This window comes from Miscanthus floridulus, chromosome 5 (genome assembly GCF_019320115.1).
Source record: "Miscanthus floridulus cultivar M001 chromosome 5, ASM1932011v1, whole genome shotgun sequence".
NCBI classification, from domain to species: domain Eukaryota; kingdom Viridiplantae; phylum Streptophyta; class Magnoliopsida; order Poales; family Poaceae; genus Miscanthus; species Miscanthus floridulus.
Genome location: NC_089584.1, coordinates 46,675,499 through 46,701,678, shown reverse-complemented (window position 1 = coordinate 46,701,678; position 26,180 = coordinate 46,675,499). Strand labels below are relative to the sequence as shown.

The 26,180-nt window shown below is 43.5% G+C and overlaps 2 protein-coding genes across 3 annotated transcripts; one reads left to right on the top strand and one right to left on the bottom strand.

The window, feature by feature from the left end:
- Window positions 1-15,818: 15,818 nt before the first annotated feature.
- On the top strand, window positions 15,819-20,759 carry LOC136452118 (pto-interacting protein 1-like). 2 transcript variants are annotated; one of them, XM_066452760.1, is made up of 8 exons: window positions 15,819-16,080; window positions 17,724-17,827; window positions 18,715-18,965; window positions 19,043-19,169; window positions 19,367-19,640; window positions 19,722-19,854; window positions 19,958-20,044; window positions 20,283-20,759. In XM_066452760.1, the coding sequence occupies exons 2-8, from the start codon at window positions 17,734-17,736 to the stop codon at window positions 20,448-20,450; spliced, it is 1,134 nt and encodes a 377-aa protein (XP_066308857.1). In that variant the 5' UTR covers window positions 15,819-16,080; window positions 17,724-17,733; the 3' UTR covers window positions 20,451-20,759. The 2 variants fall into 2 exon arrangements, with proteins under 2 accessions (XP_066308857.1, XP_066308856.1); XM_066452759.1 differs by having other exon boundaries at window positions 17,719-17,827.
- A 1,192-nt stretch (window positions 20,760-21,951) lies between these two features.
- Window positions 21,952-23,607, bottom strand: LOC136454597 (uncharacterized). The gene is made up of 2 exons (XM_066454970.1): window positions 23,470-23,607; window positions 21,952-22,785 (listed from the first exon to the last, which is right to left on the bottom strand). Exons 1-2 carry the CDS (start codon window positions 23,605-23,607, stop codon window positions 21,952-21,954), a joined length of 972 nt encoding a protein of 323 aa, XP_066311067.1.
- Window positions 23,608-26,180: the final 2,573 nt, after the last annotated feature.

The following is a 26,180-nucleotide window of genomic DNA, read 5'->3' as shown; positions in this document are numbered from 1 at the left end:
ATCCGGGGTCGTACCCCCCACAAGCTCAACTCAGGCCGGGCCCCGTTCTGTTGTGCGCTCCTTGTGGGGGGGCGATCAGACTGAGCCCAAGGGTAGGCTAGGCCTGAACGTCCTGGCATCTGGTGTCCTAGATTGTGCGGCGTGGTACGGACCCGCGAAATGTGTACCTGAGTTGTACCAAAGGTGACCTAAGGCTACCTTTATGCGGTATGTCTGGGTTTGTGTTAGGAATAAATTCCCAGCTGGTTGAAATCAATTCGAATCGCCGTCTCTCCCGGATAGTGAGAAACTTGGCTAGTCCCAACATCGTAGTAACTGTGTTATGGAACATGATGGTTCGAATGAATATGGAATTACAATACCTGCTATGGTTACTATTGTATGCTTTTAAATTGATATACCACATGTTTGGCACAAGATAGTTGCTAATCTAGAGATGGATAGTTATAATTAACTTGAAAATAGGATCATAATTGTATAACTAAGTCAATCGCTTTTATGCAAAATGTTGTCCAGCTATCTCCACTTATACAGCCTTGCATAATCTTTGGAGTCATTTTATTTCTAGTTTATGACGGGTAAGTCTAGCTGAGTACCTTCTCGTACTCAGGGTTTTATTTCCCATTGTTGCAGATGGCACTGTGTATCATGGTTATTGCAAGAGTTGCTTCTATCCCACCGTGGATGAGGAGTAAGCCTTGGGCAGGCTTCTTTATTAATCCCTATCTTTGCTTTTGTGGACGGTGAACCTACTGGGCACTGTATCAAACTATGTTGGAAACTTTATTTTTGAACTTAATTGCTTCCGCTTTATCTATCAAACTCGGTTTGTAATAACTTTTATTCGTACTCTGATGATGAAAATATATCTGTGAACTTTATGTAATATGTGGCATGTATGTTGAATCATGTACGATCTTGGTTGTTGTAAATCATTTATCGAGACCCATCGTGGTACTCGATGGACTACTAGGTTTATATGGGTTCAAGTATCACAGTGCGACCGCTTGCAGGCTGCCATTGTACTTGTACTCTTATAAATTGGTCGGTTCTGCGACAGCTAGCATCAGAGCAAGATTCAACATAAATTGTCACATGTGTATTTAAAACAAAAGTTTTTGTTTTCCAAAAACCCTTCTCTAGCAACTAATAGTTATATTAATAGGTATTTGAAATCTAAAGTGTGCCAATGATCACTTTCCTTATGCCCAAATTAAGGACTATTAGGTGGCTATTTAAGTACTAACATGGGGGTTTTTACTTCGTCGTCCATACGGCGTGCTATTGTATGGATGCCATTCACTTGAATGGTAATGTATGGATCAAATGCCTCTACGCCAAGGTAAGATGATGAGTGTATGACCACAAGATGTGAGCGTGCGGTCAGGGAGAGTTAGCTTTGGTACGGCTATGTATGCATGCTTGCATGTGTATATGGTACGTATTTAATTGTGGGTTTAAATTATTATCGGGTAGCTTGATATGGAAGTATATGTATGGGTATACATATATGAAAGTATTTAAATTTACATTCTGCATATTTCATTATGGGTTTTGGGCTGAAATGAAATTCTTATGCAGGTACACTAACAACAAAACGTGTAGCTCGACTAGTTACGCTATATATGAGAGAACGTATGTATGCCACCGTGTCTACCGTTAGAAACAAATTTTTCCTAAGTTTGTGAGGACATACGGAACGAGCATGCATCATGATAATTACCATTCACATAATTAAATTGTTCCTCCCCTTATAAATTTCTTACTCGGTTATGTAACTCTTATCCATTATGGACTTGTCTCACCAAGTGTACATGTTGATGGTACAGATGGCAGCACCCGTCGAATGTGAGAATTTCCTGACTGTTTTCAGAACACCTACCCTCTTGTGGAGAGTTCTGCACTTTGCGAGGTACCATGAACCACCCCTTTACCATTGGATTGAAGAGTACTTGGAAGGACAGCTATGGTATGAGGTGCAGCTAACTATACCAGCCCGCACACAACCGCCCTTCTAGCAGGAGTGGAAGGTAGAATCGGAAGGGAAGACTCCTTGGGAGGCTGTCCAAGTTGTGGCCTTTGAGGTTTTGAGGCAAATCTACCAACAACATGGGGATGCACTCACTGGTAGTGCAGCGAGTAAGTTTCCTTGGGTGGATCCGTCCACCACAAATTGGGAACAACGTAGCCAAAATGCTTTGATCAGAGATCGGGATGAGCGAGCAGATAGCTCTAGTCCCTCCATGAGTGCAATGTTTGCCGTGATGAAGATGTTTTGTGCATGTCAGGACACTAGGGATTTCTGGTAGGAATCATACACCACCTGCATGGACAAACTCATGAGAGCTGAAGCCGCGCAAAATAAGCTCAAGAAGTGTGTGCGCAAGCAAAAGAAAGCCGCAAGTAAAGCCCGATGGAAATCTGACCAAGCCTATGCAGCTTTGGGCACTCTTCATGCCCAAATGGAGCAAGTGGATCAGCAGAGAGTAGCAGCTCAAGAAGCTAGAGCTAATGATCAGGCAGTACTTGTAGGACTACGAGAGCAGTTGGAGACCGCCCATGCGGAGGTGTCCACAGCTAGATGTCAGCGTGATGCAGTAGAAAACCGTGTCGCTAACATAAGGATAGAGCGAGATAGGCACCACGACATGAGCAACGCCCAGGATCGTGCTGAAAGGGGCCTACGTCAGCAGCTTGCATAGGCTCAACTTCAAGTAATGAACCTTCAGCATGAAGTGCACTATCTGAACAACCAGCTGAACCCTATCCTTGATGGGGAAGAGGATGGTCCAAATATGGAAGAAGATGATGAAGAGGAAGAGGTGGAGCCTGAGGAAGGAGATGATCCTATCTCTGACCTCGATAGTGATCATGACGAGGATTAGATCGCATAGTACTTAGTATAAGTACTTAGTGTATCATCGTTGGTTATGTAATGGACCTGTAGTTTGGATTTGGTGTTGGTGATTTGAACTATCATGTAATATTGTTATTTGCATGACTATCGCATGTTCGGTTAAAATTCTAATTCCAGTTGATCTATCTGAGCTCATGATTTGGATATTAACGTGCTATGAGTCCGATGAGCGATCAAATTGGTGATGTCATGTTGCGAGAATGAATTGTTATGCCTCTGTTTTTATTGTGAAATTGAGAATTTTCTCCAGTAATTTCAGTTTGGCATGATTATGATTCATCTGCAATCTTGTGGCATCAACCAATAATCGCTTATTGTTGCAACTTCGCAGATGACGCGCACCCGTGCAGGAGCTAGTAGCAGCCATGATGGCAATAATGATGACTTACCACCACCATCGCTGCCGTCCGCTCAGGAGTTCTTTGCCCAGTTCTTAGGGAGCCAAAGGATAATGGAAGAAGCTCTGCGCCTCATCGCGCAAAACACCGCTCATGGCCACCCACATCAACCAGGGGCCGAGCCAAATCAGCACAGTACATTCAAGGAATTTCTGGATACAAAGCCTCCTATCTTCAAGGTGGCTGAGGAACCACTACAGGCTGACGAGTGGCTCAACACCATTGAGCAAAAGTTTTGTCTGCTAAGGGTCACCGAGCATCTAACAGCTGAGTATGCTTCTCATCAGCTGCAAGGACCAGCAGGAATCTGGTGGACACATTTCTTGTCATCTCTACCTGCTAATGCGCGAGTGACATGGGAGCAGTTCAAGCTGGCTTTTCGGGGACATCATATTCCCCCGGGCCTAATGCGCATGAAGGCAGCTGAATTTATGAGGCTCACTCAGGGGACAAAGACCCTCACAGAATATATGCACTCATTCAACAACCTGTCCAGATATGCTCCAGGTTTTGTGGATACTGAGGAGAAGAAGATAGAGAGCTTCAAGCGGGGTCTGGGTACCAAACTAATGAAGACCATGGCCAATTCTAGGTGCGCCACATACAACGAGTTTATTAGTGATGCCTTGACCCAAGAAAACCACAATAACATGCATGCTGTTGCTAAGGGTCACAAGAGGGCATATGAGGCAGGTGCCTCCGAATCTTCATAGGCAAGAGCGCCTATCACAGCTAGGCCACAATTCCGTCCACCTACACCCAAGTTTAGGCCTCCACCACCTAAAGCTCAGAACAGCAGACCTCAGAAACCATTCCGTAAGGCATTCACTATTGCCTTACCAAAAGGGACTAGCAGTCAGGGGAGCTCCACAGGACCTAGGAATAATCAGCCATGTTTCAACTGCAATCAAGTGGGTCATTGGGCCAAGGAATGCCCCCACCCCAAGAAGAATGGCAACCCAAATTAGAACAATTAGAGGCAGGCGAACACAAGGGCATGTCCAGGATATGTGCATTATACCGCTGTTGAGGAAATGCCTGCTGGAGAAGTTGTCACGGCTGGTATATTTCTCGTCAATAAGCATCCCGCTGTTGTTTTATTTGATTCAGGAGCTTCTCATTCATTTATGAGTCAAGCATTTGCATCTAGACATGATCAAGAAATAATTGAAGTAAGCAAAGGGGGTTATAATATAAGTTCAGCAGGGGCAACTATTGCTACAAATAAAATGGTCAAAAATGTGCTCATCTCTATACAAGGGAGGGAGTATACAACGGATTTGATAATATTGCCTGGGTTATCGATAAGTGTAATCTTAGGCATGAATTGGATGAAGGATCATGGTGTTCTCATTGACACCAGCACCCATACTATTATGTTGAGAGAACCCACGGGAGGGAATGCTTTTCTAGTACCACTCTCCCGCAGTTTTGAACTCCAACATTTAGCTTGTGCTATCCAAACCACCACACTTTGTGATATCCCAGTGGTTTGTGAGTTTCTGGATGTATTTCTAGAGGAACTACCAGGCTTACCACATGATAGGGAGGTGGAATTTAAGATTGAGTTAGTGCCAGGTATGGCACCCATATCAAGAAGGCCCTATAGAATGCCACCCAATGAGTTAGCAGAACTTAAGGTTCAATTACAAGATCTACTGGACAAGGGTCTTATCCAACCTAGCTCATCTCCATGGGGATGTCCAGCATTGTTTGTGAAAAAGAAGGACAAGTCACTGAGAATGTGTGTAGATTATAGACCACTCAATGTTGTGACCATCAAGAACAAATATCCATTGCCTCGCATCGACATCTTGTTCGATCAGCTAGCGAAGGCAAAGGTATTCTCCAAAATTGACTTGAGATTAGGCTACCATCAGATAAAGATCAGACCAAAGGACATACCTAAAACTGCTTTCTCTACTAGGTACGGCCAATACGAGTACTTGGTTATGTCTTTCGGACTAACGAATGCTCCAGCCTACTTCATGTACCTGATGAACTCGGTATTCATGCCCGAGCTCGACAAGTTCGTGGTCGTGTTTATCGATGATATATTGATTTATTCAAAAAATGAGTCAGATCATGAAGAGCATCTAAGGATTGTTTTATCTAGATTGAGGGAGCATAAGCTATATGCGAAATTTAGCAAGTGTGAATTTTGGTTGAGCAAAGTAGCTTTCTTAGGTCATATCTTATCAAGGGATGGAATCTCTGTAGACCCATCAAAAGTACAAGAGGTCATGGATTGGAAAGCCCCGACTTCGGTTCATGAAGTTTGGAGTTTTCTAGGGTTAGCATGATATTATCGTCGTTTCATTCCAGATTTCTCAAAGATAGCTAAGCCCATGACTAGACTACTTCAGAAAGATGAGAAATACAAATGGACACCAGAATGTGAAGCAGCTTTTCACACCCTCAGAACCCTGTTGACTACAACACCTGTGCTAGCACAACCAGACATTGAAAAGCCTTTTGATGTATTTTGTGATGCATCGGGAATAGGTTTGGGGTGTGTGCTTATGCAAGAAGGAAGAGTTATTGCATATGCTTCTCGGCAATTGAGAAAGCATGAAGTCAACTACCCTACACATGATTTAGAACTTGCAGCAGTTGTTCATGCATTAAAGATATGGAGACATTATTTGTTGGGTAATGTATGTCATATATATACCAACCACAAAAGTCTCAAGTATATCTTTACCCAACCAGAGCTGAACATGAGACAGCGAATATGGTTAGAGTTAATTAAGGACTACAATTTAGAAGTGCACTACCATCCGGGAAAAGCTAATGTAGTAGCAGATACACTTAGTCGAAAGTCTCATTGCAACACTATAGAAGCATTATTGGAAGATGGATTCAACTTGTTACACCCTGTTGTACTACATAATATCATGATCAGTTGTTCACTTGAAAGAAAAATCATAGAGTTGCAGCAGACAGATGTAGGAATAAGTCACATCAAGAGAAAAATGCAAGAGCAAGAGACCAACCATTTCAGATTGGACAAAAGAGGTGTGTTATGGTTTGAGGACCGACTTGTGGTACCAAAACACCGTGAGCTGAGGAACCAAATTTTAGATGAAGCTCACTCGTCCAAATTGTCTATCCATCCGAGTAGTAGTAAGATGTACCAAAATTTGAAAACCCGTTTTTGGTGGACTAAGATGAAGAAAGAGATCGCAGCCTATGTCGCTAGGTGCGATAACTGCAGTAGAGTAAAAGTTGTTCATATGAAATCTGCCGGATTACTTCAGCCATTGCCTATCCTAGGTTGGAAATGGGAGGAAATCAGTATGGACTTTATCACAGGCCTTCCAATGACACCACAAGGTCATGATTCAATATGGGTTATTGTTGATCATCTCACCAAGTCAGCATATTTTATACCCATGAACACAAGGTATATAGTTGGGAAATACGCTGAGATATATGTTTCTCAGATCGTGAGACTGCATGGAGTACCCAGGACTATAATCTCAAATCGAGGACCACAGTTCATAGCTCATTTCTAGGAGCACTTACACCAGGCTTTGGGAACCAAGCTAATCAGAAGTTCGGCATACCATCCACAAACTTTAGGACAAACGGAGCGAGTGAACCAAATCCTAGAAGATTTGCTTAGAGCTTGTGTTATATCTTCAAAAGGTTCATGGGAGAAATGGTTACCTTTAGCTGAGTTCTCCTATAACAACAGTTACTAAGCCAGTATCAAGATGACTCCATTTGAAGCCTTGTACGGTAGAAAATGTAGAACTCCGTTGAATTGGATTGAGCCCGGTGAAAGGAGATACTTTGGTACTGACTTTGTCAATAAAGCTGAAGAGCAAGTACGTGTGATCCAACAGCATATGAAGGCAGCTCAATCGAGACAAAAGAGTTATGCTGATAGAAGAAGAAGACCACTGATTTTTGAAGTGGGTGACTATGTGTACTTGAAAGTATCACCCATGAAAGGGGTGAAGAGATTTGGAATGAAGAAGAAGCTTTCACCCAGATATGTAGGGCCATACAAGATTCTAGAACGAAAGGGAAATGTTGCTTATAAGTTACAACTTCCACCAGAGATGAGTGCAATATTTGATGTCTTCCATGTTTCTCAGTTGAAGAAATGTCTTCGAGTACCTGATGAAGCTATTGCACCCACCAACATACAACTTCAATCGGATTTGACCTATGAGGAAAAACCAATTCGAGTATTAGAGGAGATAGAAAGAGTAACACGGAGTAAGATTATTAAGTTCTATAAGGTGGTATGGAATAATCATAGTGAACAAGATGCTACGTGGGAACGAGAGGATTATTTAAGAGAAGTTTATCCCACCTTTTTCCAAGAATGGTAGGTCTTGCAAATCTCGGGATGAGATTTTTATAAAGGGGAGGGGCTGTAACACCCTAGGTGTTAGCCTTGCAGAACTTGACTTGCATAGCATGAGCATGATCATCAAGCATTCATATATCAGCATTTACACTTAAAACATTTAATTGAAACATATGCAACATTTCTTATTATTTCATGTTTCCCTGTGTATAGGCATATGATCATGAGTGTAAACATGTACTTGGTGGATGTGAGTCACAAAAACATTTAACAACACATAGGTTAGCAAATAGGACATTGTTCATGAAGGTCACCTTTCATGACCAAACACTTAAGATTTCATGTGTTAACCTAGATAGCACTATGAGTAACTAATACATGAAATGATTGTATGACCTTGAAATTAGCTTGAACATGTTTAGAGTATTATTATGAACAACTTTGATATTCATGGTTAGGGGTAAATAGATCATTAAGCCCTAGTTTGAAGTGTACCACCATTTAAATGTGACATGTTTGACCAAGTTTGAACTATGTGTTAGAGACCTTGCATGGAGGTGGTCACTAAAGCAAAGTTGTAGTATTTGATATAGTGAACAACTTTTATGTTTGGGTCATTGACTGGTTTAGCTCCTAACATGCTTGAATTTGGATCACAAAAATCAGCAAACTCACCTTTTCAACACTTATCGAAATTTTGCTAAGTCCTATTAACTGACAGCACTCACAGCCCTACTTTGGGAAGATATAACTTGGTTTTGGTTGCGAATTAGAGCATGATTCCTTAACAAGAATTGGAGCTGGTACTTCAGGCTACAAAAGTCATGTAGATCGTTTACGCTTTGGAGCCACGGATTTTCAGTTAATTCGATTGCAAAACTCGCTGTCAGGCATTGCACGGCTTCACTGAATCGGCTGAATCGAACAGCTCGATGGCTGACCGGCTTCAGGCATCGTGCACCGCGTGGAGGTCCGCAGTGGCCGCGCGTCGCCGGTGTCCTGCCCAGCACCGCCCGCACTGAGCCGCGCCCTCAATTCCAAATTTCTGCCTCTCCTTCGCCTGTGCGCGCAACCGCAGCGGCAGCCGAGCTTTTCCCCGCCTCCGCTGTCACCATAGCCAGCACGAGCTCGCGTCTGGTCGCCCAACTACCACCACAATAGCTTCTCCATGATCCCACCGTCACGCCGCACCCGCAATCGCTTCCTTAGCCACGTCGGTAAGCTCCCGCGCCGTGCACAAGCTCGCCGGAGGCCCACCGCCAAGTCCGTTGTCGTGGCCACGCCGTCACAGTCCACCATTCTTGATGCTATCGTGTGCGCTAGGTTCCTTGTAGTTCAGTGATGCTCATCCGAGCTTTAGGTTGGGCCGCCGAGGTCGTCACCGGCGTACCGCCGTCGTCCCGCCTCGCCGTGCCTCCATCAGCGCTGCCACCGCGCGTAGCTCCGTCGAGAGTCCTAGCCAGGTAGGTCAAGGGGTCCAGGAAGTCGTAGGGGTCATACCGTGTAGACGTCACCGCCGGCGAACTCGCTGTCGATGAGCTCTGGCCTCGCCAACAGTGCGTAGCACCGCTGTCCTGTTTCGAGTCACTGACATGTGGGGTCGTCTGACTCGCGGGTCCCATTGGTCAGCGACAGTAGGGATTAAGATAGTTCATTTTGATTCTAGATTTCATGTGTTTTGTAATATTTGGATCTCCAGTTGTATAGCTTCAAAAATTGTGAAATAAATTTGGTAGTATTCCTTAGGAAGTGTAGTATTTAGGAAAAATATAGTCTTGACACTTACAGTAGAAATTTTGAAAGATTTAAATGGAGATTTGAAATGTGTTTTTGAATGCATGCAAACTTGTTTATTTTATATCTAGAGTCCTGTGCTCCAAAAATTATGAAATTTTTGTTGTAAGCTATTCTTGACACGTATGAGCTCTGGTAAAAATTTGAGGATCAGTGCATGTATAGATTTGTAGTTATAGATTTTTCTTTTGTAAATAGGTAATCCTTGTATGAATTTTTATAAATTATTTAGGAATCCAATATGCATGAAATTTGTTGGAGGTTATCCTAGTACCAAAAGGATGCTAAGAAAAATAGGAAATATGTTGCTTGACACTTTTCACTAGGGTTTGCTATTTTTGCTATTGTAAGCCTTTCTGTCTTGTCATTTTTGTATGGAATGTTTTACTATATAAAATGGCATGAAACTTTTACAGTAGTCTTTTGGTAGCATTAGAAATGCACTGTAAATTTTTAAGAATTTATGATTTACATTTGGTATATGTTTATTATTTAACCTATGTATGTAAGTAAAATAATAAAGGCATCTAAATAAATAGTTTTGGCTTTACCATTAAGTGTTCTTGAATGTTTTTAGTATGCTTGAACTATTAGTAGGCTTTGTGTTGTAAAAATTTGAATACTTATTTGAAGTAGAAGTATTGGAATAGTTTCCGGATAGATTCTGTAGTTTGATAAGTTGCCTGATAAAAATGATGTTAGCTGTAAAAATGGTTAATAACAAAGTTGTAGAAAACTTCATCATATGTCTTGTGTCAAAATTTCAGGACCATAGGTCAAACGGTTTAGGAGTTACAACTGTTTAAAGTTAGCTTTTCCGAATTTGCTTGCTCTCTGGAATTTCTGGACAGCACTGATATGATTGTCTGTTTTGGCTAAGATAAGTTGTGAATTAGCTTTTGTGAATTAAATAAGAGTTGTAGATAATTTTGTAAGATTTCCATAAAGTCTAGGATCACTGTATTTGGATAATTATAACTCCAGTTATGAGTAAAACAAGTAGCTGCTGTTTGTGAAATAGTAGATGCATTGTTGAAGTATTTAATTACATAATCAAGAAGAGATATGCACCTACTCAGTAGAACATGATGCACTTGTTAACATATATGCATTCGCAATATCTTATGCCATATTCATGCATCTAGGATCGGAGGAAGAAATAATGTTGCTGGAATTCGACGAAGTAGAGGAAGGGGACCAGCAGGAGAATCCTCCAGTCGTAGCTCCCGAAGGCGAGGAGTAGAATCCTGAAGAGCTTCCGGAGTATCCTGACCACCGCCCCACTTCCTTTCTGCGAGGCAAGCCCCGGAGCATTCTAAGTCTCCCAATATTTTACAAATGATTACTTAAATACTTATGATTGATGCATTAGGTTATAAGAGTTGAATGAAACCACTTGATGCATATGAATCCCTTGTCCAGATATTAAACCTTTAACCGGTATAGGTCCAGGATCGAATATATGCTTAGCCATGCTTAGACCGGTAGAAATCGGGTGATGTCCTATCACCTGCGAGATATAGGTGGATACCGGAGCACGGTTGGTTATATTTGCTATCGTGGAACAGAACCATGGGGTAAAAGAAAATAAAGGCCGGGCGGAGTCTATGCGTAGGTTAGCTCATGTGATTCCGTCTGTGCCGATTAAGGACCGTACCGTTGTTGGCGCTTCTAACAAGATTGAACGCATGCCTATCACTTAGCTGGCCGGATAACTCGTTCCGACCGTGAAGCCGAGTAGCTCAACTCAGGCCAGGCCCCGTTTTGTTGTGCGCTCCTTGCGGGGGGCGATCAGACTGAGCCCAAGGGCAGGCTAGGCCTGAACGTCCTGGCATCTGGTGTCCCAGATTGTGCGGCGCGGTACGGACCCACGAAATGTGTACCTAAGTTGTACCAAAGGTGACCTAAGGCTGCCTTCGCGCGGTATGCCTGTGTTTGTGTTAGGAATAAATTCCCAGCTGGTTGAAATCGATTCGAATCGCTGTCTCTCCCGGATAGTGAGAAACTTGGCTTGTCCCAACATCGTAGTAACTGTGTTATGGAACATAATGGTTCGAATGAATATGGAATTACAATACCTGCTATGGCTACTATTGTATACTTTTAAATTGATATGTCACATGTTTGGCACAGGATAGTTGCTAATCTAGAGATGGATAGTTATAATTAACTTGAAAACGGGATCATAATTGTATAACTAAGTCAATCGCTTTTATGCAAAATGTTGTCCAGCTATCTCCACTTATACAGCCTTGCATAATCTTTGGAGTCATTTTATTTCTGGTTTATGACGGGTAAGTCTAGCTGAGTACCTTCTCGTACTCAGGGTTTTATTTCCCATTGTTGCAGATGGCACTGTGTATCATGGTTATTGCAAGAGTTGCTTCTATCCCGCCGTGGATGAGGAGTAAGCCTTGGGCAGGCTTCTTTATTAATCCCTATCTTTGCTTTTGTGGACGGTGATCCTACTAGGCACTGTATCAAACTATGTTGGAAACTTTATTTTCGAACTTAATTGCTTCCGCTTTATCTATCAAACTCGGTTTGTAATAACTTTTATTCGTACTCTGATGATTAAAATGTATCTGTGAACTTTATGTAATATGTGGCATGTATGTTGAATCGTGTAGGATCTTGGTTGTTGTAAATCGTTTATCGAGACCCGTCGTGGTACTCGACGGACTACCGGGTTTATATGGGTTTAAGTATGACAGTGCGACCGCTTGCGGGCTGCCATTGTACTTGTACTCTTATAAATTGGTCGGTTCTGCGACATTTTAGTTTTATCCTTAACTAATATTTCCTAACATTAATTAAGTTTATAAAAATATAATAAATAAGTTTAATAAAACTAATTTGATATTACACACATTTCTATGTTCTTTTGAAAAATAGTTAAAATTATAGAAGTTTTCATTTAGAATAAAACTAAACAACCAACAATTTGAAACCGAGTGTATAATCCAAAAATAGAAAAATGTTGATATTGACTTTGCACCTGATGATTAAGTGTGTTTTGACAGTGTATATATGACACAGCATGACCTAGGTAAATGAGGTGTCCTTTTCAAGTAGTTACGGAGGAACGGTTGAGAGTTGTGAATGTATAAAAGAAGGTAATATTATTTTTTATTGTTCTATGTAGAAACTTAGGGTTTATTTCAATATACATGACTAGTTATTAGTTTGGGCTAAAAATTAGCCTCACTTAGTTTTGGTTGGCTATCTAGTTAGCTAACAATAGTTTAAAACGGCTAAAAATTAACTCGCCTATTAGCCCTCCTATTTAGATGCACTACGAAGTTAAGAGCATACCTACGTAGTTAGTAATTAATGAAAACCATGTGTTCCACTTGGGTTGAACTCTGTTTAGGGTTTTCTTTCTGTTTGCTTATGCAAAGTTACGAAGTTTGAACTTTGCTTTTGGTAGGTCGCACTGTTCATGCAGAGTAGCAATCCTAGGTGTACTGACTAGTACTGTAACTACGAAGACGAGGTTGGCTAGCAGTATAATGCTCGTCATCTGTCTCGCACTCTCAACTTCTTGCAATTTTAACTTGCAAGGAAGGCCTCCTCTGTTGCCATCCAGTACTGCAAGTCTGCAACTACTGCCATCTGCAAAGCGAAGCAACCAAAATAAACCTAACGGATTGCAGTACTAAACACCAAACCTAAGCGTCCATCTGGCGCCGGACTTCAATTTGTTGATTTGTCAAATGTCGTACGTGCGTAGCACTTGCAGCAGAAACTGCATGGGAGTTGCATCACATGCATTTTTTCTTAGATTTCAAATGTGCACTGACTTTTCAGACAGGGTTCGTCTAGAAATAATCATGACCCGGTTGTGCTGCAACAATGACAAGAGATACATGCATCTAGCCAACTTAGGTGAAAGGAACAATAATTTATCCATCCTTACATAAAAAAAATACAAGAAAACTTTTTCTCAGTAACCATATTTGTTCGAATTTGAGTTGGATTGGCTATCACGAGGGTTTTTATGAGATGGTCAAACAAATTTGGGAACATTGTTCAGGACGGCTAGAACGGTGGCAAGCAAAAATTAGACGCTTAAGACAATACTTAAGGGGATGTGTCAAAATTGTGGGTGGGGTGTATACAAGGAAAAGAAAAGTTTGTTAGATAAATTACACGAGTTCAAAAAAAATCAGAAGTAGTCTTACTTTCTTCTGAGAATTGAATTTAAAACACTACTTAAATGAAAGTTTGACAACCTTGTGAGAGGAAGAAATCAAATGGTATCAAAGGACAAAAGTTAAAAATCTTTTAGAAGGTGATGCAAACACTAACTTTCATTTAGTGGCTAATGGAAAACATAGGAAGACGAGGATCTTCATGTCAGAACAGGACGACTGGACGAGGATATTATAACTGGCGATGATGAACTCAAAAAATATATCACTTAATATTATAAAAACCTTTTTTGGACCATAGGGTACGTCTTTTGTGTCAATGGATGAGTCCAAAACAGGGGACATCCCTTAAGCTTCATAACAAGAAAATAAGATCCTTATTCAAGATTTCACAGAGATGGAAGTGTAGGATGCCATCTTCCAAATGAACCATAGCTCGGCATCAGGCCCAAATGGTTTTCCGGCAAAGTTTTATCAGGTCTTTTGGAAGGTGATCAAGGAAGATTTGATGGCTTTGTTCCATGAGTTCCATCTGGACTCGCTTCCTATTCATAATTTAAATTTTGGTACAATTATTTTGTTACCTAAAGGCAATGAGGCCAAACAAATATAGCAATACAGACCAATTTATTTGCTTAATGTGAGGTTCAATTTTTTACCAAAGTAGTCACTAACCAAATTGCCCTAGTAGCCCAGAAAGTTATACGTCCCTCGCAAATGGCTTTCCTCCTTGGTAGAAATATCATGGAAGGGCCTGTAGTTCTTTTATGAAACTATGCACAAAATTCATAGAAAGACATTGAATGGTAGTATTTTTAAAATATAGTTTGAGAAGGCTTACAGCAAAGTTAAATGGGACTTCCTCCAACAAACCTTTAAGAACGAAAGGTTTCTCTCATACTTGGTGTAGTTGGATTAAGACCTTCATACATGAAGGCTTTATAGGCATAAAGGTTAATGACCAGGTTAGCCCATACTTCCAAACTAAGAAAGGTTTAAGGCAAGGTGACCCACTATCACCTATTCTATTTGATATAGCGGTGGATATGTTGGTTGTCATCATTGCTAGGGCCAAGGAAGATGGTCAAATTCGTGGGGTTGTACCACACTTAATATAGGATGGTTTATCTATCTTGCAATACGTAGATGGCACTATTTTTATTTCTAGACCATGATATTGCACAAGTTATGAATATGAAGTTATTGCTCTGCATACTTGAACAATTATCAGGTATAAAGATAAATTTTCACAAAAGTGAAATCTTCTGTTTTTGTGCAAGCCAAGTTGTGTGAGGGACGATATTCTCAATTATTTGGTTGCAAAATAGGTACATATCACTTCCAATAATTGGGAATACCAACGCACTATAGGAAACTCAACAAGGATTGGAAAATAATTGAAGAAATGATTGAGAAGAGACTATGTAGCTGGAAAGAAAAACTATTATCGTTGGGTGGAAGATTAGTCCTAATTAATTCATTCTTATCTAGTCTAAGCTCTTGCTTTCTTTCTTTCTTTGAAATCCCAAGAGACGTTCTAAAGAAACTAGAGTATTTTACTCAAAGTTTTTCCGGCAATACGATCAACATAAAAAAAAGTATGACTTGTCGTGTGGTCTATTATCTACCGACCAAAAGAACGGGGAGGTTTGGATATACAGAACCTGGATTTATAGAATAAACATCAGTACAACAAATAATTGCTAGAATGAGCACATGAAGGCTTTATTTAGATGTAGTCGGATTCACATCAATCCACGTGTGTTGGGATGAATTGACGTGGAACTTAGAACTAAATTACACTCCCAATCCACCTCAACACATATGAATTGAGGTGAATCTGTTAGCATTCAAACAAGGGCGAAGGTGTAAAAAGGCACCTAAAATTGTGGATAACTTACTATACTACGAGCAATAATTTAACGTTTCAAAGTGGATGAGGAAAAAACAAGGGATAAATGCTTTCCATTTTTCCATCAAACTTTAGCTTTTGTTTTTATTACGTACTCTATAGATAGAAGGCTGGAGTTGTGTTGGTACATCCACGATAGCAGGTAGCCAGGTGCCAGATCAGCGGTAGTAAACGTCGCATGTATGTACGGGCAACGGGCATAGCAGGTGAGGTGACAAGAATAGCAAAGAGAACTGTGTGTGTGTTGTGTGCGTTCCAATTGGCGAGCGGTGGTGGGAGCCGAGGCGAGGAAGGGACGGACGGACGGACTGGAGGGGGAACGGGAATAATAAAAACGAACGGAAACGGCAACAAGTAAAAGCAGGTCAGGCAACCCACAACAGAGGAGAAGAAGGGGAAGGAAGGGCGGCGAGGGAAGGCCTCCGCGTCGTGTCCCTTCCTCCTCCTCCTCCTCCTCGTCCCCTCCTCTCTCCAGCACCCCATCCATCAGCACAGCGCTCCCCTCGCATTGTTCTTGATCCCATCCAGTACTACGATTCTCGCTCCCCCCAAGATCAAAGGTCGGAGAAGAAGGAAGAAAGGTAGTTATCGCCGCCTCTCTTGTTGCTTTTTTTTTTCTTATTCTTAATTGGCTTGGCATGTAAAATTTTTAAATCGCACATGCCAACTGGTGAACTCCGTTGGATTTTATCCTTTTCTCTCAAGACTTTTGGGTTGTTCTTGTATACCCTCCTTGTTCGTGCTTGTTAAGAAATTGGTCGCCGCCGGCTTCGGCTCTCGATCCTCGATCTCGCCGGATAAGTAGACGGTAACCGTTCAGTCAGGTTCTTGAAGCGGTGATAGAGCACATTCGGTCTCAACGTACGTTTTCCTCTTTATTTCCTTGCCTTTCGTCTCAACGTACGTTTTCCTACTGATTGGTGTTAAAGAAAAACTCCGATTAAATTCATCGCATATTCGCATGGCAAATTCCGTCAGTCCATCTCTATCTTCTCGTTTTCTTCAGCGCCCGTACGCAAATGCCGTATCTTCCAAATATTACTGCGAGACATTCTGAAATCTATCGATATTTTTTTTAGTGCGTGGACAGACAGTTTTCCCTTTCAATAAAGGGTAAAGCACAATTTCCAACTCTCAACTCACGCCGAAGTTCGATTTTCAAACTTCAATTTTAAAACCGGTTAATAAACACCCTCCAACTATCAAAACCGAACTAATTTGATCTTGATTTTAAAAGCGGTTTTCTATTTTTGGGAGGTGCCAAAATTTTATATTATTTTTTAAGCATCTTAACGTCCTCTGATAAAAAAACTCAAAACTACAAAGCAGAACTAACTTTGGTATAAAAAGTATTTTCATTTAACTCTATACAAATGATATATTAGTGCTCTACAAATGATATATTAGTGCTCTAATGCAGCAAGCGCTAGTGGGCGATTATTATGGTGCTGAAATTTTATATTATTTTTTCGAGCATCTTATTGTCCTCAAATGAAAAAAAAATAAAACTATAAAGTTATAGATCTTATCGAGGTCTACAATTTACATATAAAAATTATCTTCATCCGATTCCGTATTGAAGGGTTATGATTTTTCAAAAGTTAAGTCTCGTCACGCCACAGTATTGTTTTGTCGCGTGACAAGACTTAACTTTTAAAAAATCATAACCCTTGAATACGATGTCGGATGAAGATAATTTTTATATGTAAATTATAGACCTCGATTAGATCTACAACTTTATAGTTTTTTTTTCATTTGAGGATAGTAAGATCCTCAAAAAAATAATATAAAATTTCAGCATCATAATAATCACCTACTAGCGCTTGCCGCATTATAACACTAATATATTATTTGTATGGAGTTAAATAAAAATACTTTTTATACCAAAGTTGTAGCTCTCAATGAGATCTACAACTTTGTAGTTTTGAGTTTTTTCATTTGAGGACGTTAGGATGCTCAAAAAAATAATATAAAATTTCGGCGCCTCCCGAAAATAGAAAACCGCTTTTGAAACCAGCCGAGGACCAAATTTGTCCGGTTTTGATAGTTGGAGGGTGTTTCTTAACCGGTTTCATAGTTGAAGGTTGAAAATTGAACTTCGGCACGAGTTGAGGGTTGGAAAGTATACTTTACCCTTCAATAAATGTGTGAAATGCAAATGTTTGGCGGCGTTCTTGGTTCGATACAGGAGTCATGTAAATTTCTATGTGTTATGCAAGGTTAGGGAGCCGGCCATGGGATGCTTTTCATGCTGCTGCGTGGCCGATGACGACGACATTGGCAGGAGGAAGAAGCATGACGATGCCTATGTTCCTATCCCTGCTCAAGGTTGCCACTTCTCTCTTTCTCTTCTTTTCATCACTTCTTGCATCATGGTTGCGACGATTAATTTGTCAATTTCAATAAAAAAGTTAATTGTGTGATACAATCAAGGCACTGATTTCACAAAATGTGGATGGCACTACCTGATCGAACAATGCAAAGGTGGGAAATGCAACTACATGTCTGACATTAGCTTAACCAGCTTTATGCCTTTCTTAAAGAATGGGCGAAAATAATAAACATGCCAGTCAACTGTACTCGGTCGTCCACCTAAATTTCTTACTACATTGACATAAACATGTTTATCATTGCATTATTCGAAGAACTTTATTTTCCTTTCATATTTACAGTCGTCGTCCTCAGTAAATTGCATTATTTTGCTAAGAAAAGCTTTTCTATAGAACCAGCATGCTAACAATTCTTTGTGGACATGAGTTAATCTCTGTTTCATCTCTCCTGAATCCTTATTACTTCTTGTGTGAATTTCTGTATCCTTATTCGATATAGTTTTGACACGACTAAATATGATTTACTTCACTGAAAACCTGTCCTGGTGTGCCAAATAGTGGATCCAAAAGAGCCGGGTGAATTCATTGCTGAATGTTGTACTGAACTCTGCAATGTGATTGCCAACTATTTTGACTGTGGTGGTACTAAGGGTTTTGTTGTGTACCCTGTGGTACAAAAATTATGTTCCCCTGAACATAAAAGATACTGTTTTACTTATTTTCCAGGGTTTTTTTTTTTGAAGGAATTATTTTCCAGGTTTGGTTCCAAGGAAACATAAAGATGTATGAGTGAAGTTAAACAAACATTTATCATGCTTACTAGTACCACAAAAGGGGTTTCCTGAGCACATATCGTGATCTTCATTTCTTTTTTCCCCTATGCAGTTGATAACTTTGGACCTAGCCGGCCCCCAGCCCCAGCCCCTGTCATCCCCACAGGCAGAGCTCAGCCAATTGCAGTACCGGCCATTCATCTGGAAGAGTTGAAGGAAATTACAAAGAACTTCAGCAGTGATGCCCTCCTTGGCGAGGGCTCGTATGCCAGAGTCTATTTTGGTGTGCTGAAAGATGGGACGAAATCTGCAGTGAAGAAGCTTGACTCCAGCAAACAGCCTGATCAAGAATTCCTTGTGCAGGTGGTGCCACCTTTACTTCTCTCATATAATGTTTCCTCGTCCAGATGCTCCAGTTCTCACTCCCATTTCCTCTGCAGGTTTCAGCTGTCTCAAGATTGAAGCATGAGAATGTTGTCCAACTTGTCGGTTACTGCGCCGAAGGGAGCACCCGCGTTCTTGCATATGAGTATGCAACAAGGGGATCATTGCATGATATCCTCCATGGTAGGGAGCAAGTCTTCCATCTCCTTCCATAAGCTCAGTGATTTTATCATTGTCATTGCTTGTGAAAACATTTATCAAGTTCCATAAGATACCATTTGCAGTTGCTCCCATGCTAACTACTATGAACCTGTCGCCGATGCCTAATCCAATCAAGCCTGCTGAGTTTGGGCTGATGCGTGCCTGATCCATGTCCACAGGTAAAAAGGGTGTCAAGGGAGCCCAGCCAGGGCCAGTCCTGTCATGGATGCAGCGAGCGAGGATTGCCGTAAGTGCGGCTCGTGGGCTCGAGTTCCTCCATGAGAAGGCGGACCCTCGAGTGGTCCACCGCGACATCAAGTCCAGCAACATACTGCTCTTTGACCATGATGTTGCGAAGATCGGGGACTTTGACATCTCAAACCAGGCCCCTGACATGGCTGCGCGCCTCCACTCTACTCGTGTTCTTGGCACCTTTGGCTACCATGCACCAGAGTATGCACATCCCAAATGTGCTTTCATTTTTAGTAAGGATTTGGGAACACTCTCTTACCCTTTTTTCTCGGGGATTTTCAGATATGCCATGACTGGACAGCTTAGCACGAAGAGTGATGTTTACAGCTTTGGAGTTGTGCTGCTGGAGCTTTTAACAGGTCGCAAGCCAGTTGACCACACACTGCCCCGTGGCCAGCAGAGTCTTGTGACATGGGTATGGGCCTTTCCATTTACCTGGGAATTTTTTTTCTATGTTTTTGACAAGGATGAAAGGCATGAAGCCAACAAAGCAACTAAATTGTTGGTTATATATGAAGGCTACACCGAGGCTTAGTGAAGACAAGGTGAGGCAATGCGTGGATCCAAGGCTTGGAGATGAATACCCTCCAAAGGCTGTAGCCAAGGTAAATATATCCTATTACCAAGTTAAGGAATTATCTTATTTCCATGTAAACCTGAAAGTAGAATTTCACAACATAACACTTAATCCTGCTCCGAAAGCACTGCAAAAGAGTACTATCATTGAAAAACTCCATTCCAAAAGTTTTTATTACATGGCTTGGATGGACAAAAGATAAACACAAATCTTGATGATATGACTCTTACCATGTTACCCATGTTTTGTTTTTGTATGTACACCAGATGGCTGCTGTGGCCGCCCTGTGCGTGCAGTATGAGGGTGAATTCCGTCCCAACATGAGCATCGTCGTCAAGGCCCTGAACCCCTTGCTGCACAGCCGGCCCGGCAACCGCCCCGCTGCCTCGTCGGCCTCCCCCGCTGCTGCAGCAGCAGAGCGATCTGGACTGTGATTCCTCATCACCAACAATGGCCATGGTCCTGTGTGTGACGTGACGACTTTGGGCTCAGGAAGAAGACCATCTTGTGGAGCGTTGCGTTGCTGTGTCATGACTGTTAAGTCTTGGCGCCGAGAAGAGCTTTGCCATGCTCATGCCACTGTGTATCTGGCTTGTGCTGTACATTGTTTGTAAGCGATGTCCCCATGCTTGTGTGCCCTGTCATCAACCTGTTCTAGAAAATGGTGTGCGATGGATCATGGATGGATGATACCAACTGTAAGGTCTCTTTTGGAATGCAAAAATGCAGCACTTGGCTTCCTACGTGCACTGCAGATCCTCTTTGCTGCTCTGTTACTGCAAACTAGGTGTATCTCTTTTGGAATGCAAAAAATGCAGCACTTGGCTTCCTATGTGCAGATCCTCTTTGCTGTTCTGTTACTACAAACTCGGAGTATTATAACTATGATGGCAGCAATATGTAACAGTGGAAGCAACCGGTAAATTGGACATGCAGCTGTAGTTTATGGGGAATGGCGAGTGTGTATAACAAAAAAACATGCAAAAGAGGGCAGGACAGGAGCAGCTCCTGGACTCGATGTCCTATTAGCGGCATCCAGATAGAACCAAAACTGAATTGCACTTCAATCATTATAGCTATCGTATCGATATGCCACACACAACACAAAATGTTCTCTCAGACAGCCACGGCCCACGGGACGGGCACAGCACACTGCAGGCCTGTTCCTAACATGGACGCATGTCTGAAACACATAACCATCACAAAGATCGAATAACCCTCCAAATGTTGATCGAGACGAATAAGAAGTGGCCTCTCCACCTAGGGAAGCTGCATATCTATGGTTCAGCATCAGCTTGGTCACCGGCGGCGTCAGGATGGTGGTGCCATGTCCTCCAGCATGCTCAGCAACTCGGGGTCAGGGGAAGCCTGCTCCCTGTCTGGCTGGCTCCTGATCACCATCAGGGTTTCTGGGACAGCAAAGATGCAACTTCGTCGGAATCAGATTCATCGGAGGCGCTCTTGCTGTCGCCGGCCTCCCTGGCAGCAACAACGTGTGGATGGAGGTGAGGTTGAGCGGTTTTATGTGATTTTGGAACGAGCCGGTGGCTGCTGCAGACTCTAAATTAGCTTGGTGCCTTGGTGGCAGAATGGAAGCACGGACGGCTCGAGCGTGCACCCGATGGGGCAGCATGCCACGTCACTACTACAAAATGTTTATCCGCGGCGGTCGTTTTTGGTTTCCCGCGGCGGGCAAACCGGTCCGCCGCTGCCGAGAAATCACGGTAAATCGTGGCCTTCCTGCGGCGGGCTGCTTTGCCCGCCGCAGTTAATCGATTTACCGCGGCGGGCACCTAAGGAAGCCCGCCATGGTAAATCATTTGGAAAAAACAAAAAAAAAAGAAGAAAAGCCCACACGGGCTTGGATCTGGGCCGCACTGGACCTAGATCTCGCCGTCAACATCGATCCGCCGCAGTCACCTGGATCCGCCGTAGCTACAGCCCGGTCGCGCCACCGTCAGATCCGTCGTCGGCGCCTCCGCCCGGACCGCCCCGCCTGGATCCGCCCGATGTAGAAGAGGAAGGAGGCGCTCGCGGCAGATCAGACCTCCCAGGCCATGCCACCGCCGGATCCGCCGCCGGGGCCTCCACCGGGGCCGCCCCCCCTGGATCTGCCCGCCGGCACCTGGATCTGCCCGGTGGAGAAGGGGAAGGAGGAGCTTGCAGCAGATCCGCCCTCCCCGGCCGCGCCACTGCCGGATCCGCCGTCGAGACCTCCGGCAGGGCCGCCGTCGCCTGGATCTGCCCAGCGGAGAAGGGGAAGGAGGGGCTCGCGGCGGATCCGGCCTCCCCGGCCGCGCCACCGCCGGATCCGCCGCCGGGGCCTTCGCCAGGGCCGCCGTCACCTGGATCTGCCTGGTGGAGAAGGGGAAGGAGGGGCTCGCGGTAGATCCGGCCTCCCCCACCGCCGGACCCGCGGCCGTCCACGCCTGGATCCGCGGCCGGCGCCCTCGATCCACGCCTGGATCCGCGTCCGTCCACATCGGCGCCCTCGCCTGGATCCGCGGCCGCGACGCCGCGCCACCGCGTGCCTCGAGCCGCCGTCCACCGCCTGTTGAGGGAGGAGGAGAGGGAGGAGGAGGGCCGCCGGTTGAGGGAGGACGAGGAGGAGAGGAAGGGAGGAAGAGGGATGCCGTGCCTCGTGCGAGAGGACCAAGAGGAGTGGTGGCTACCGCCGGTTGAGGGAGGAGAGGATCGGAGGAGAGGGAGAGAGTGGCTGTCGGTTGAGGGAGGAGTGGTGGAGAGAGAGAGAGAGGTGGAGTGAAAACCCTAAAACCCCCGTATATATAAGCCCGATAAATCAGAATTGGATACGGGCTTCGCTGGTGTGCCTATTGGGCCGTGGCCTTTTCCGTGGCGGGCCTTATAATGTGTCCACCACGGAAAATCGATTTACCGTGGCGGGCACCTTAAGACGGCCGCCACGGTTAATAGGGTATTTTCTGTGGCGGGCATCTTAATATGCCCACCACGGTAAATCGTTTTACCGTGACGGGCAAAAATGCCCGCTGTGGAAAATAAAAAGTGCCCGCCGCGGTAAATCGTGGGATTTACCGTGACGGACAAAAATAGGAGCCCGCCACGGAGACCTTCGGGACGACGCTGCGCAAATTGAATTTTGTAGTAGTGCGTGTCGAGCCGTTGGATGGTGTCGCAATACATACGGACTACGACACCCCGCATAGATTTTTTTTTTTTGCGGACGCACACTTAGTGACGGATGGAGAGAGAGGGGAGGACGAGATGACAGTTTTAATAAAATTTCGGCAGGTGCTCCAACCTCTCCTGTTTCATAAAAAAACAAAAAAAAAATCTCACGTCAGAGCATCCATCCAGGCACGGACGGCCCGTTCTTGGTCCTGCGCAGTCATCGGGGTCAACAGGTCTGCTTCGCTCTACCTTAATTGTTTCATTTTTTTTCGAAAAGAAAACGACATTTCCTTTCCCACTGACGCATGCGACCGTCGCTGGTGCATCCACCGAGTCGCTTGCCCGCAGCTCGCCTTCTTCAGCCGCTGCGGCCTTCTCCAGCATGGGTGCCCGCAGCCGGCCCCCACTCCGTGCTCCTCCACGCCCCACGCCGCGCCCCATTCACCTCGCGTCGTCGCGACCAAGGCATGCACCGCGGCTAGCCGATGACAACGCGGCAGAAAGGAGAGGGCTGCACCTAGGTGTACGTTGGGCAACTCTCGACATCTTTCTGACCCGAGCTTGCTGGCTACCGCAGTTCCCCACCAAGTAGGTCGTGGTCGTCGGCGACGCTATGTTTCGTTTCAGACATTTTCTGACTTATGCTTCAAGTGTTTCATCTGGATGTTGCGAAAGTAGATCTGGGAACACATGCAGTGACAATATACGCATATTACAAGTGTTTCAACTGTTTTCAGACGTATGTTTCAAGTGTTCTATTTGGATGTTGCATATGTTGCTATGGCTCTACCCTCGCGTGTCAAACGTGTATTTCAAGTGTTTCATATGTTTTGTACTTATGTTGCAAGTGTTTCATCTGTATGTTGCAAAAGTAGATCTGGATGTTTGCACATGTTGCTATGCCTATACACATATGTTTTAAGTGTTTCATCTGTTTCAGACGTATGTTGCAAATATAATATCTAAATGTTTCAAAAGTAGATCGAGATGTTACACGACGCCGGTGGCTGACGAACAGTTGCCTGTTGCAGCCGCCTGTTGCTGCTGCTGGGGCGCAGCCGTGGGTCAACCCACGTGAGTTCCCATGCAGGCTGGGGTGGACGCAGGGGCATGGTCCTGCGACAGACGTGGATGTTGGCGTCAGGCGGGGTGCGACGCGAGGGCGTGGGGCGTGATGCGGACGCGGGGCGTGGGATGGGATACGGGAGGGTGAGCTGCGTCCGGACGAGAGATCCCGACCGCAGCCCTTCAGTAAAAAAAGACAAGGCACGCGGGCCCCATGCGCCAGTGTGAGAAAGAGGGAATAGCCAGGCTGACGCTAGGAAATGGGCCAACTCAACATATGCAAAAAAGGAGGGCGGACATCAAGGCCAGGCTAGAAACAGTTCCGTACCCGATAGGAGACATGGGTTGAGAAATGAAAAAGAGAGAGGGAGAGAAGGGGAGGTTTGGGCCGAGATTCAGCCCAAGCTGAGTACAGGGAATTTTGAAGCTTTGTAGGGTTATTCAAAATAGAATTTTAAACCTTCTTTGAGGACTTTCAAATTTTCGTTTCCACAAAAATGCAAGGGGCATGAATACGGAAAGGTTTATAGTGGTGACTAATTTATTCTACGAAATATTACTTTTCTCCTGACAATTAGGTCTTAGAGCTACATCTGTTAATGAAAGGCCATGAAGGCCAGGTGGTGCTCAAAAAAAAATCTAGAAAAGTTAAACTAGTAACAAGTGGCTCAATTTCCCTCGTTGAGACATGATTGAACTAAAGACATCTAGTAGTATTGACCATGTATTATTGGCTCAAATGGGAGGGAGGCTTTCAATTGAAACATTATCATTATCATTTCAAATATTACGGGGATTCCACCAGTATTCATGATGCTACGCCTGTACACAATGTTAAAAACTTACAGCAGCAATTGTCAAGATCACCGGTAAGTTCACATTGATAAGTAAAAAACCAATACCTTCTCTACAAACAAATCATAAATCGTTACAACAAAAAGAAAAGAAAAGTAGATCTTTCTTCAGCTCGTACAAGCTTCAGAGCTTTCAGTTACCAATTCGTCAGCAATGTAAAATGGAAGTAGTCTGGACCATGCAATGTACCGAAGACTGTAATAGGTGAAATGCTGGTGTGCTCATTTGGACGAGGATGTTCTGCTCCTGCTAGGTTTCGAATCTGGATTGTCGCTCTTCTCCGTGTCAGAGTTGTTTTCCCTTTGCGAATCCATTTCTGTGCTCCCTCCACGGTGGTGCTTAGATCTTCTGTCCTGCTTGAGAGAATTTATATCTTCAGTATGAAGGTTGAAGTAGGTATAACGGAAACCAGCAGTATATGAACTATGAACTAAACAAGGATTTTTGTTTATTTTTTTATTTTTATTTTTGCTAGGACATACCCCTCGAGGAATTGGATCATCCAATTCCAGCATCCGGACAACTTGACCCATCTTCGGTCTCTTCTCTGAGTCTGGATCCACACACCTCAGAGCTGTCAAAAGTGCACGCTTTAGAGCTCTCGTCGAAGGTCGTGTCTCTATGGTGGGATCCACTACTTCTTCGGACCGCCTGCTGGCAACCATCATTTTTAGCCAGTCAACTAGATTCACCTGCAAATGGCAAAAATATGTTCAGCTAGAGAAGTGGAAGATACCATTTCCTATTTTCATGAAACAATGCATCATGGGGGTCAAACAGATATGGCCAATGTTAAGTTCTTACTGAAATTGTGGACAACACTTTAGCGGTTGTGCTATTTACGCATATACTATTATGATCTCTAAACGACACAGTAATATATCCATTAAAGAAAGGTTACTGATAGCCATATATAGAAACATTACTAGTTTAGGCTGGTTGTATAAAGAAAAATAGTTGGTATAAATTGGCCCTTGAGATTTGTATTAGCTACGATGATCTGGAAGGCTGACACAACTAATAACACTGCCAGTAGCTTTTCCAATTCTAGGATAGCCAACCACTTCATCTGAATAAATTAATGCCAATTATGT

What these genes read in the sequence shown, in the direction of transcription:
- LOC136452118 (XM_066452760.1), top strand. Translation starts at nt 17,734, where the DNA reads ATGGGATGCTTTTCATGCTGCTGCGTGGCCGATGACGACGACATTGGC. An exon ending in ATCAAGAATTCCTTGTGCAG is followed by an intron (nt 18,966 to 19,042) that starts GTGGTGCCACCT and finishes TTTCCTCTGCAG; the next exon opens with GTTTCAGCTGTCTCAAGATT. An exon ending in TTTGGCTACCATGCACCAGA is followed by an intron (nt 19,641 to 19,721) that starts GTATGCACATCC and finishes GGGGATTTTCAG; the next exon opens with ATATGCCATGACTGGACAGC.
- LOC136454597 (XM_066454970.1), bottom strand. Translation starts at nt 23,607, where the DNA reads ATGGGGCGCGGCGTGGGGCGTGGAGGAGCACGGAGTGGGGGCCGGCTG. An exon ending in CACCAGCGACGGTCGCATGC is followed by an intron (nt 22,786 to 23,469) that starts GTCAGTGGGAAA and finishes CGGGGGTTTTAG; the next exon opens with GGTTTTCACTCCACCTCTCT.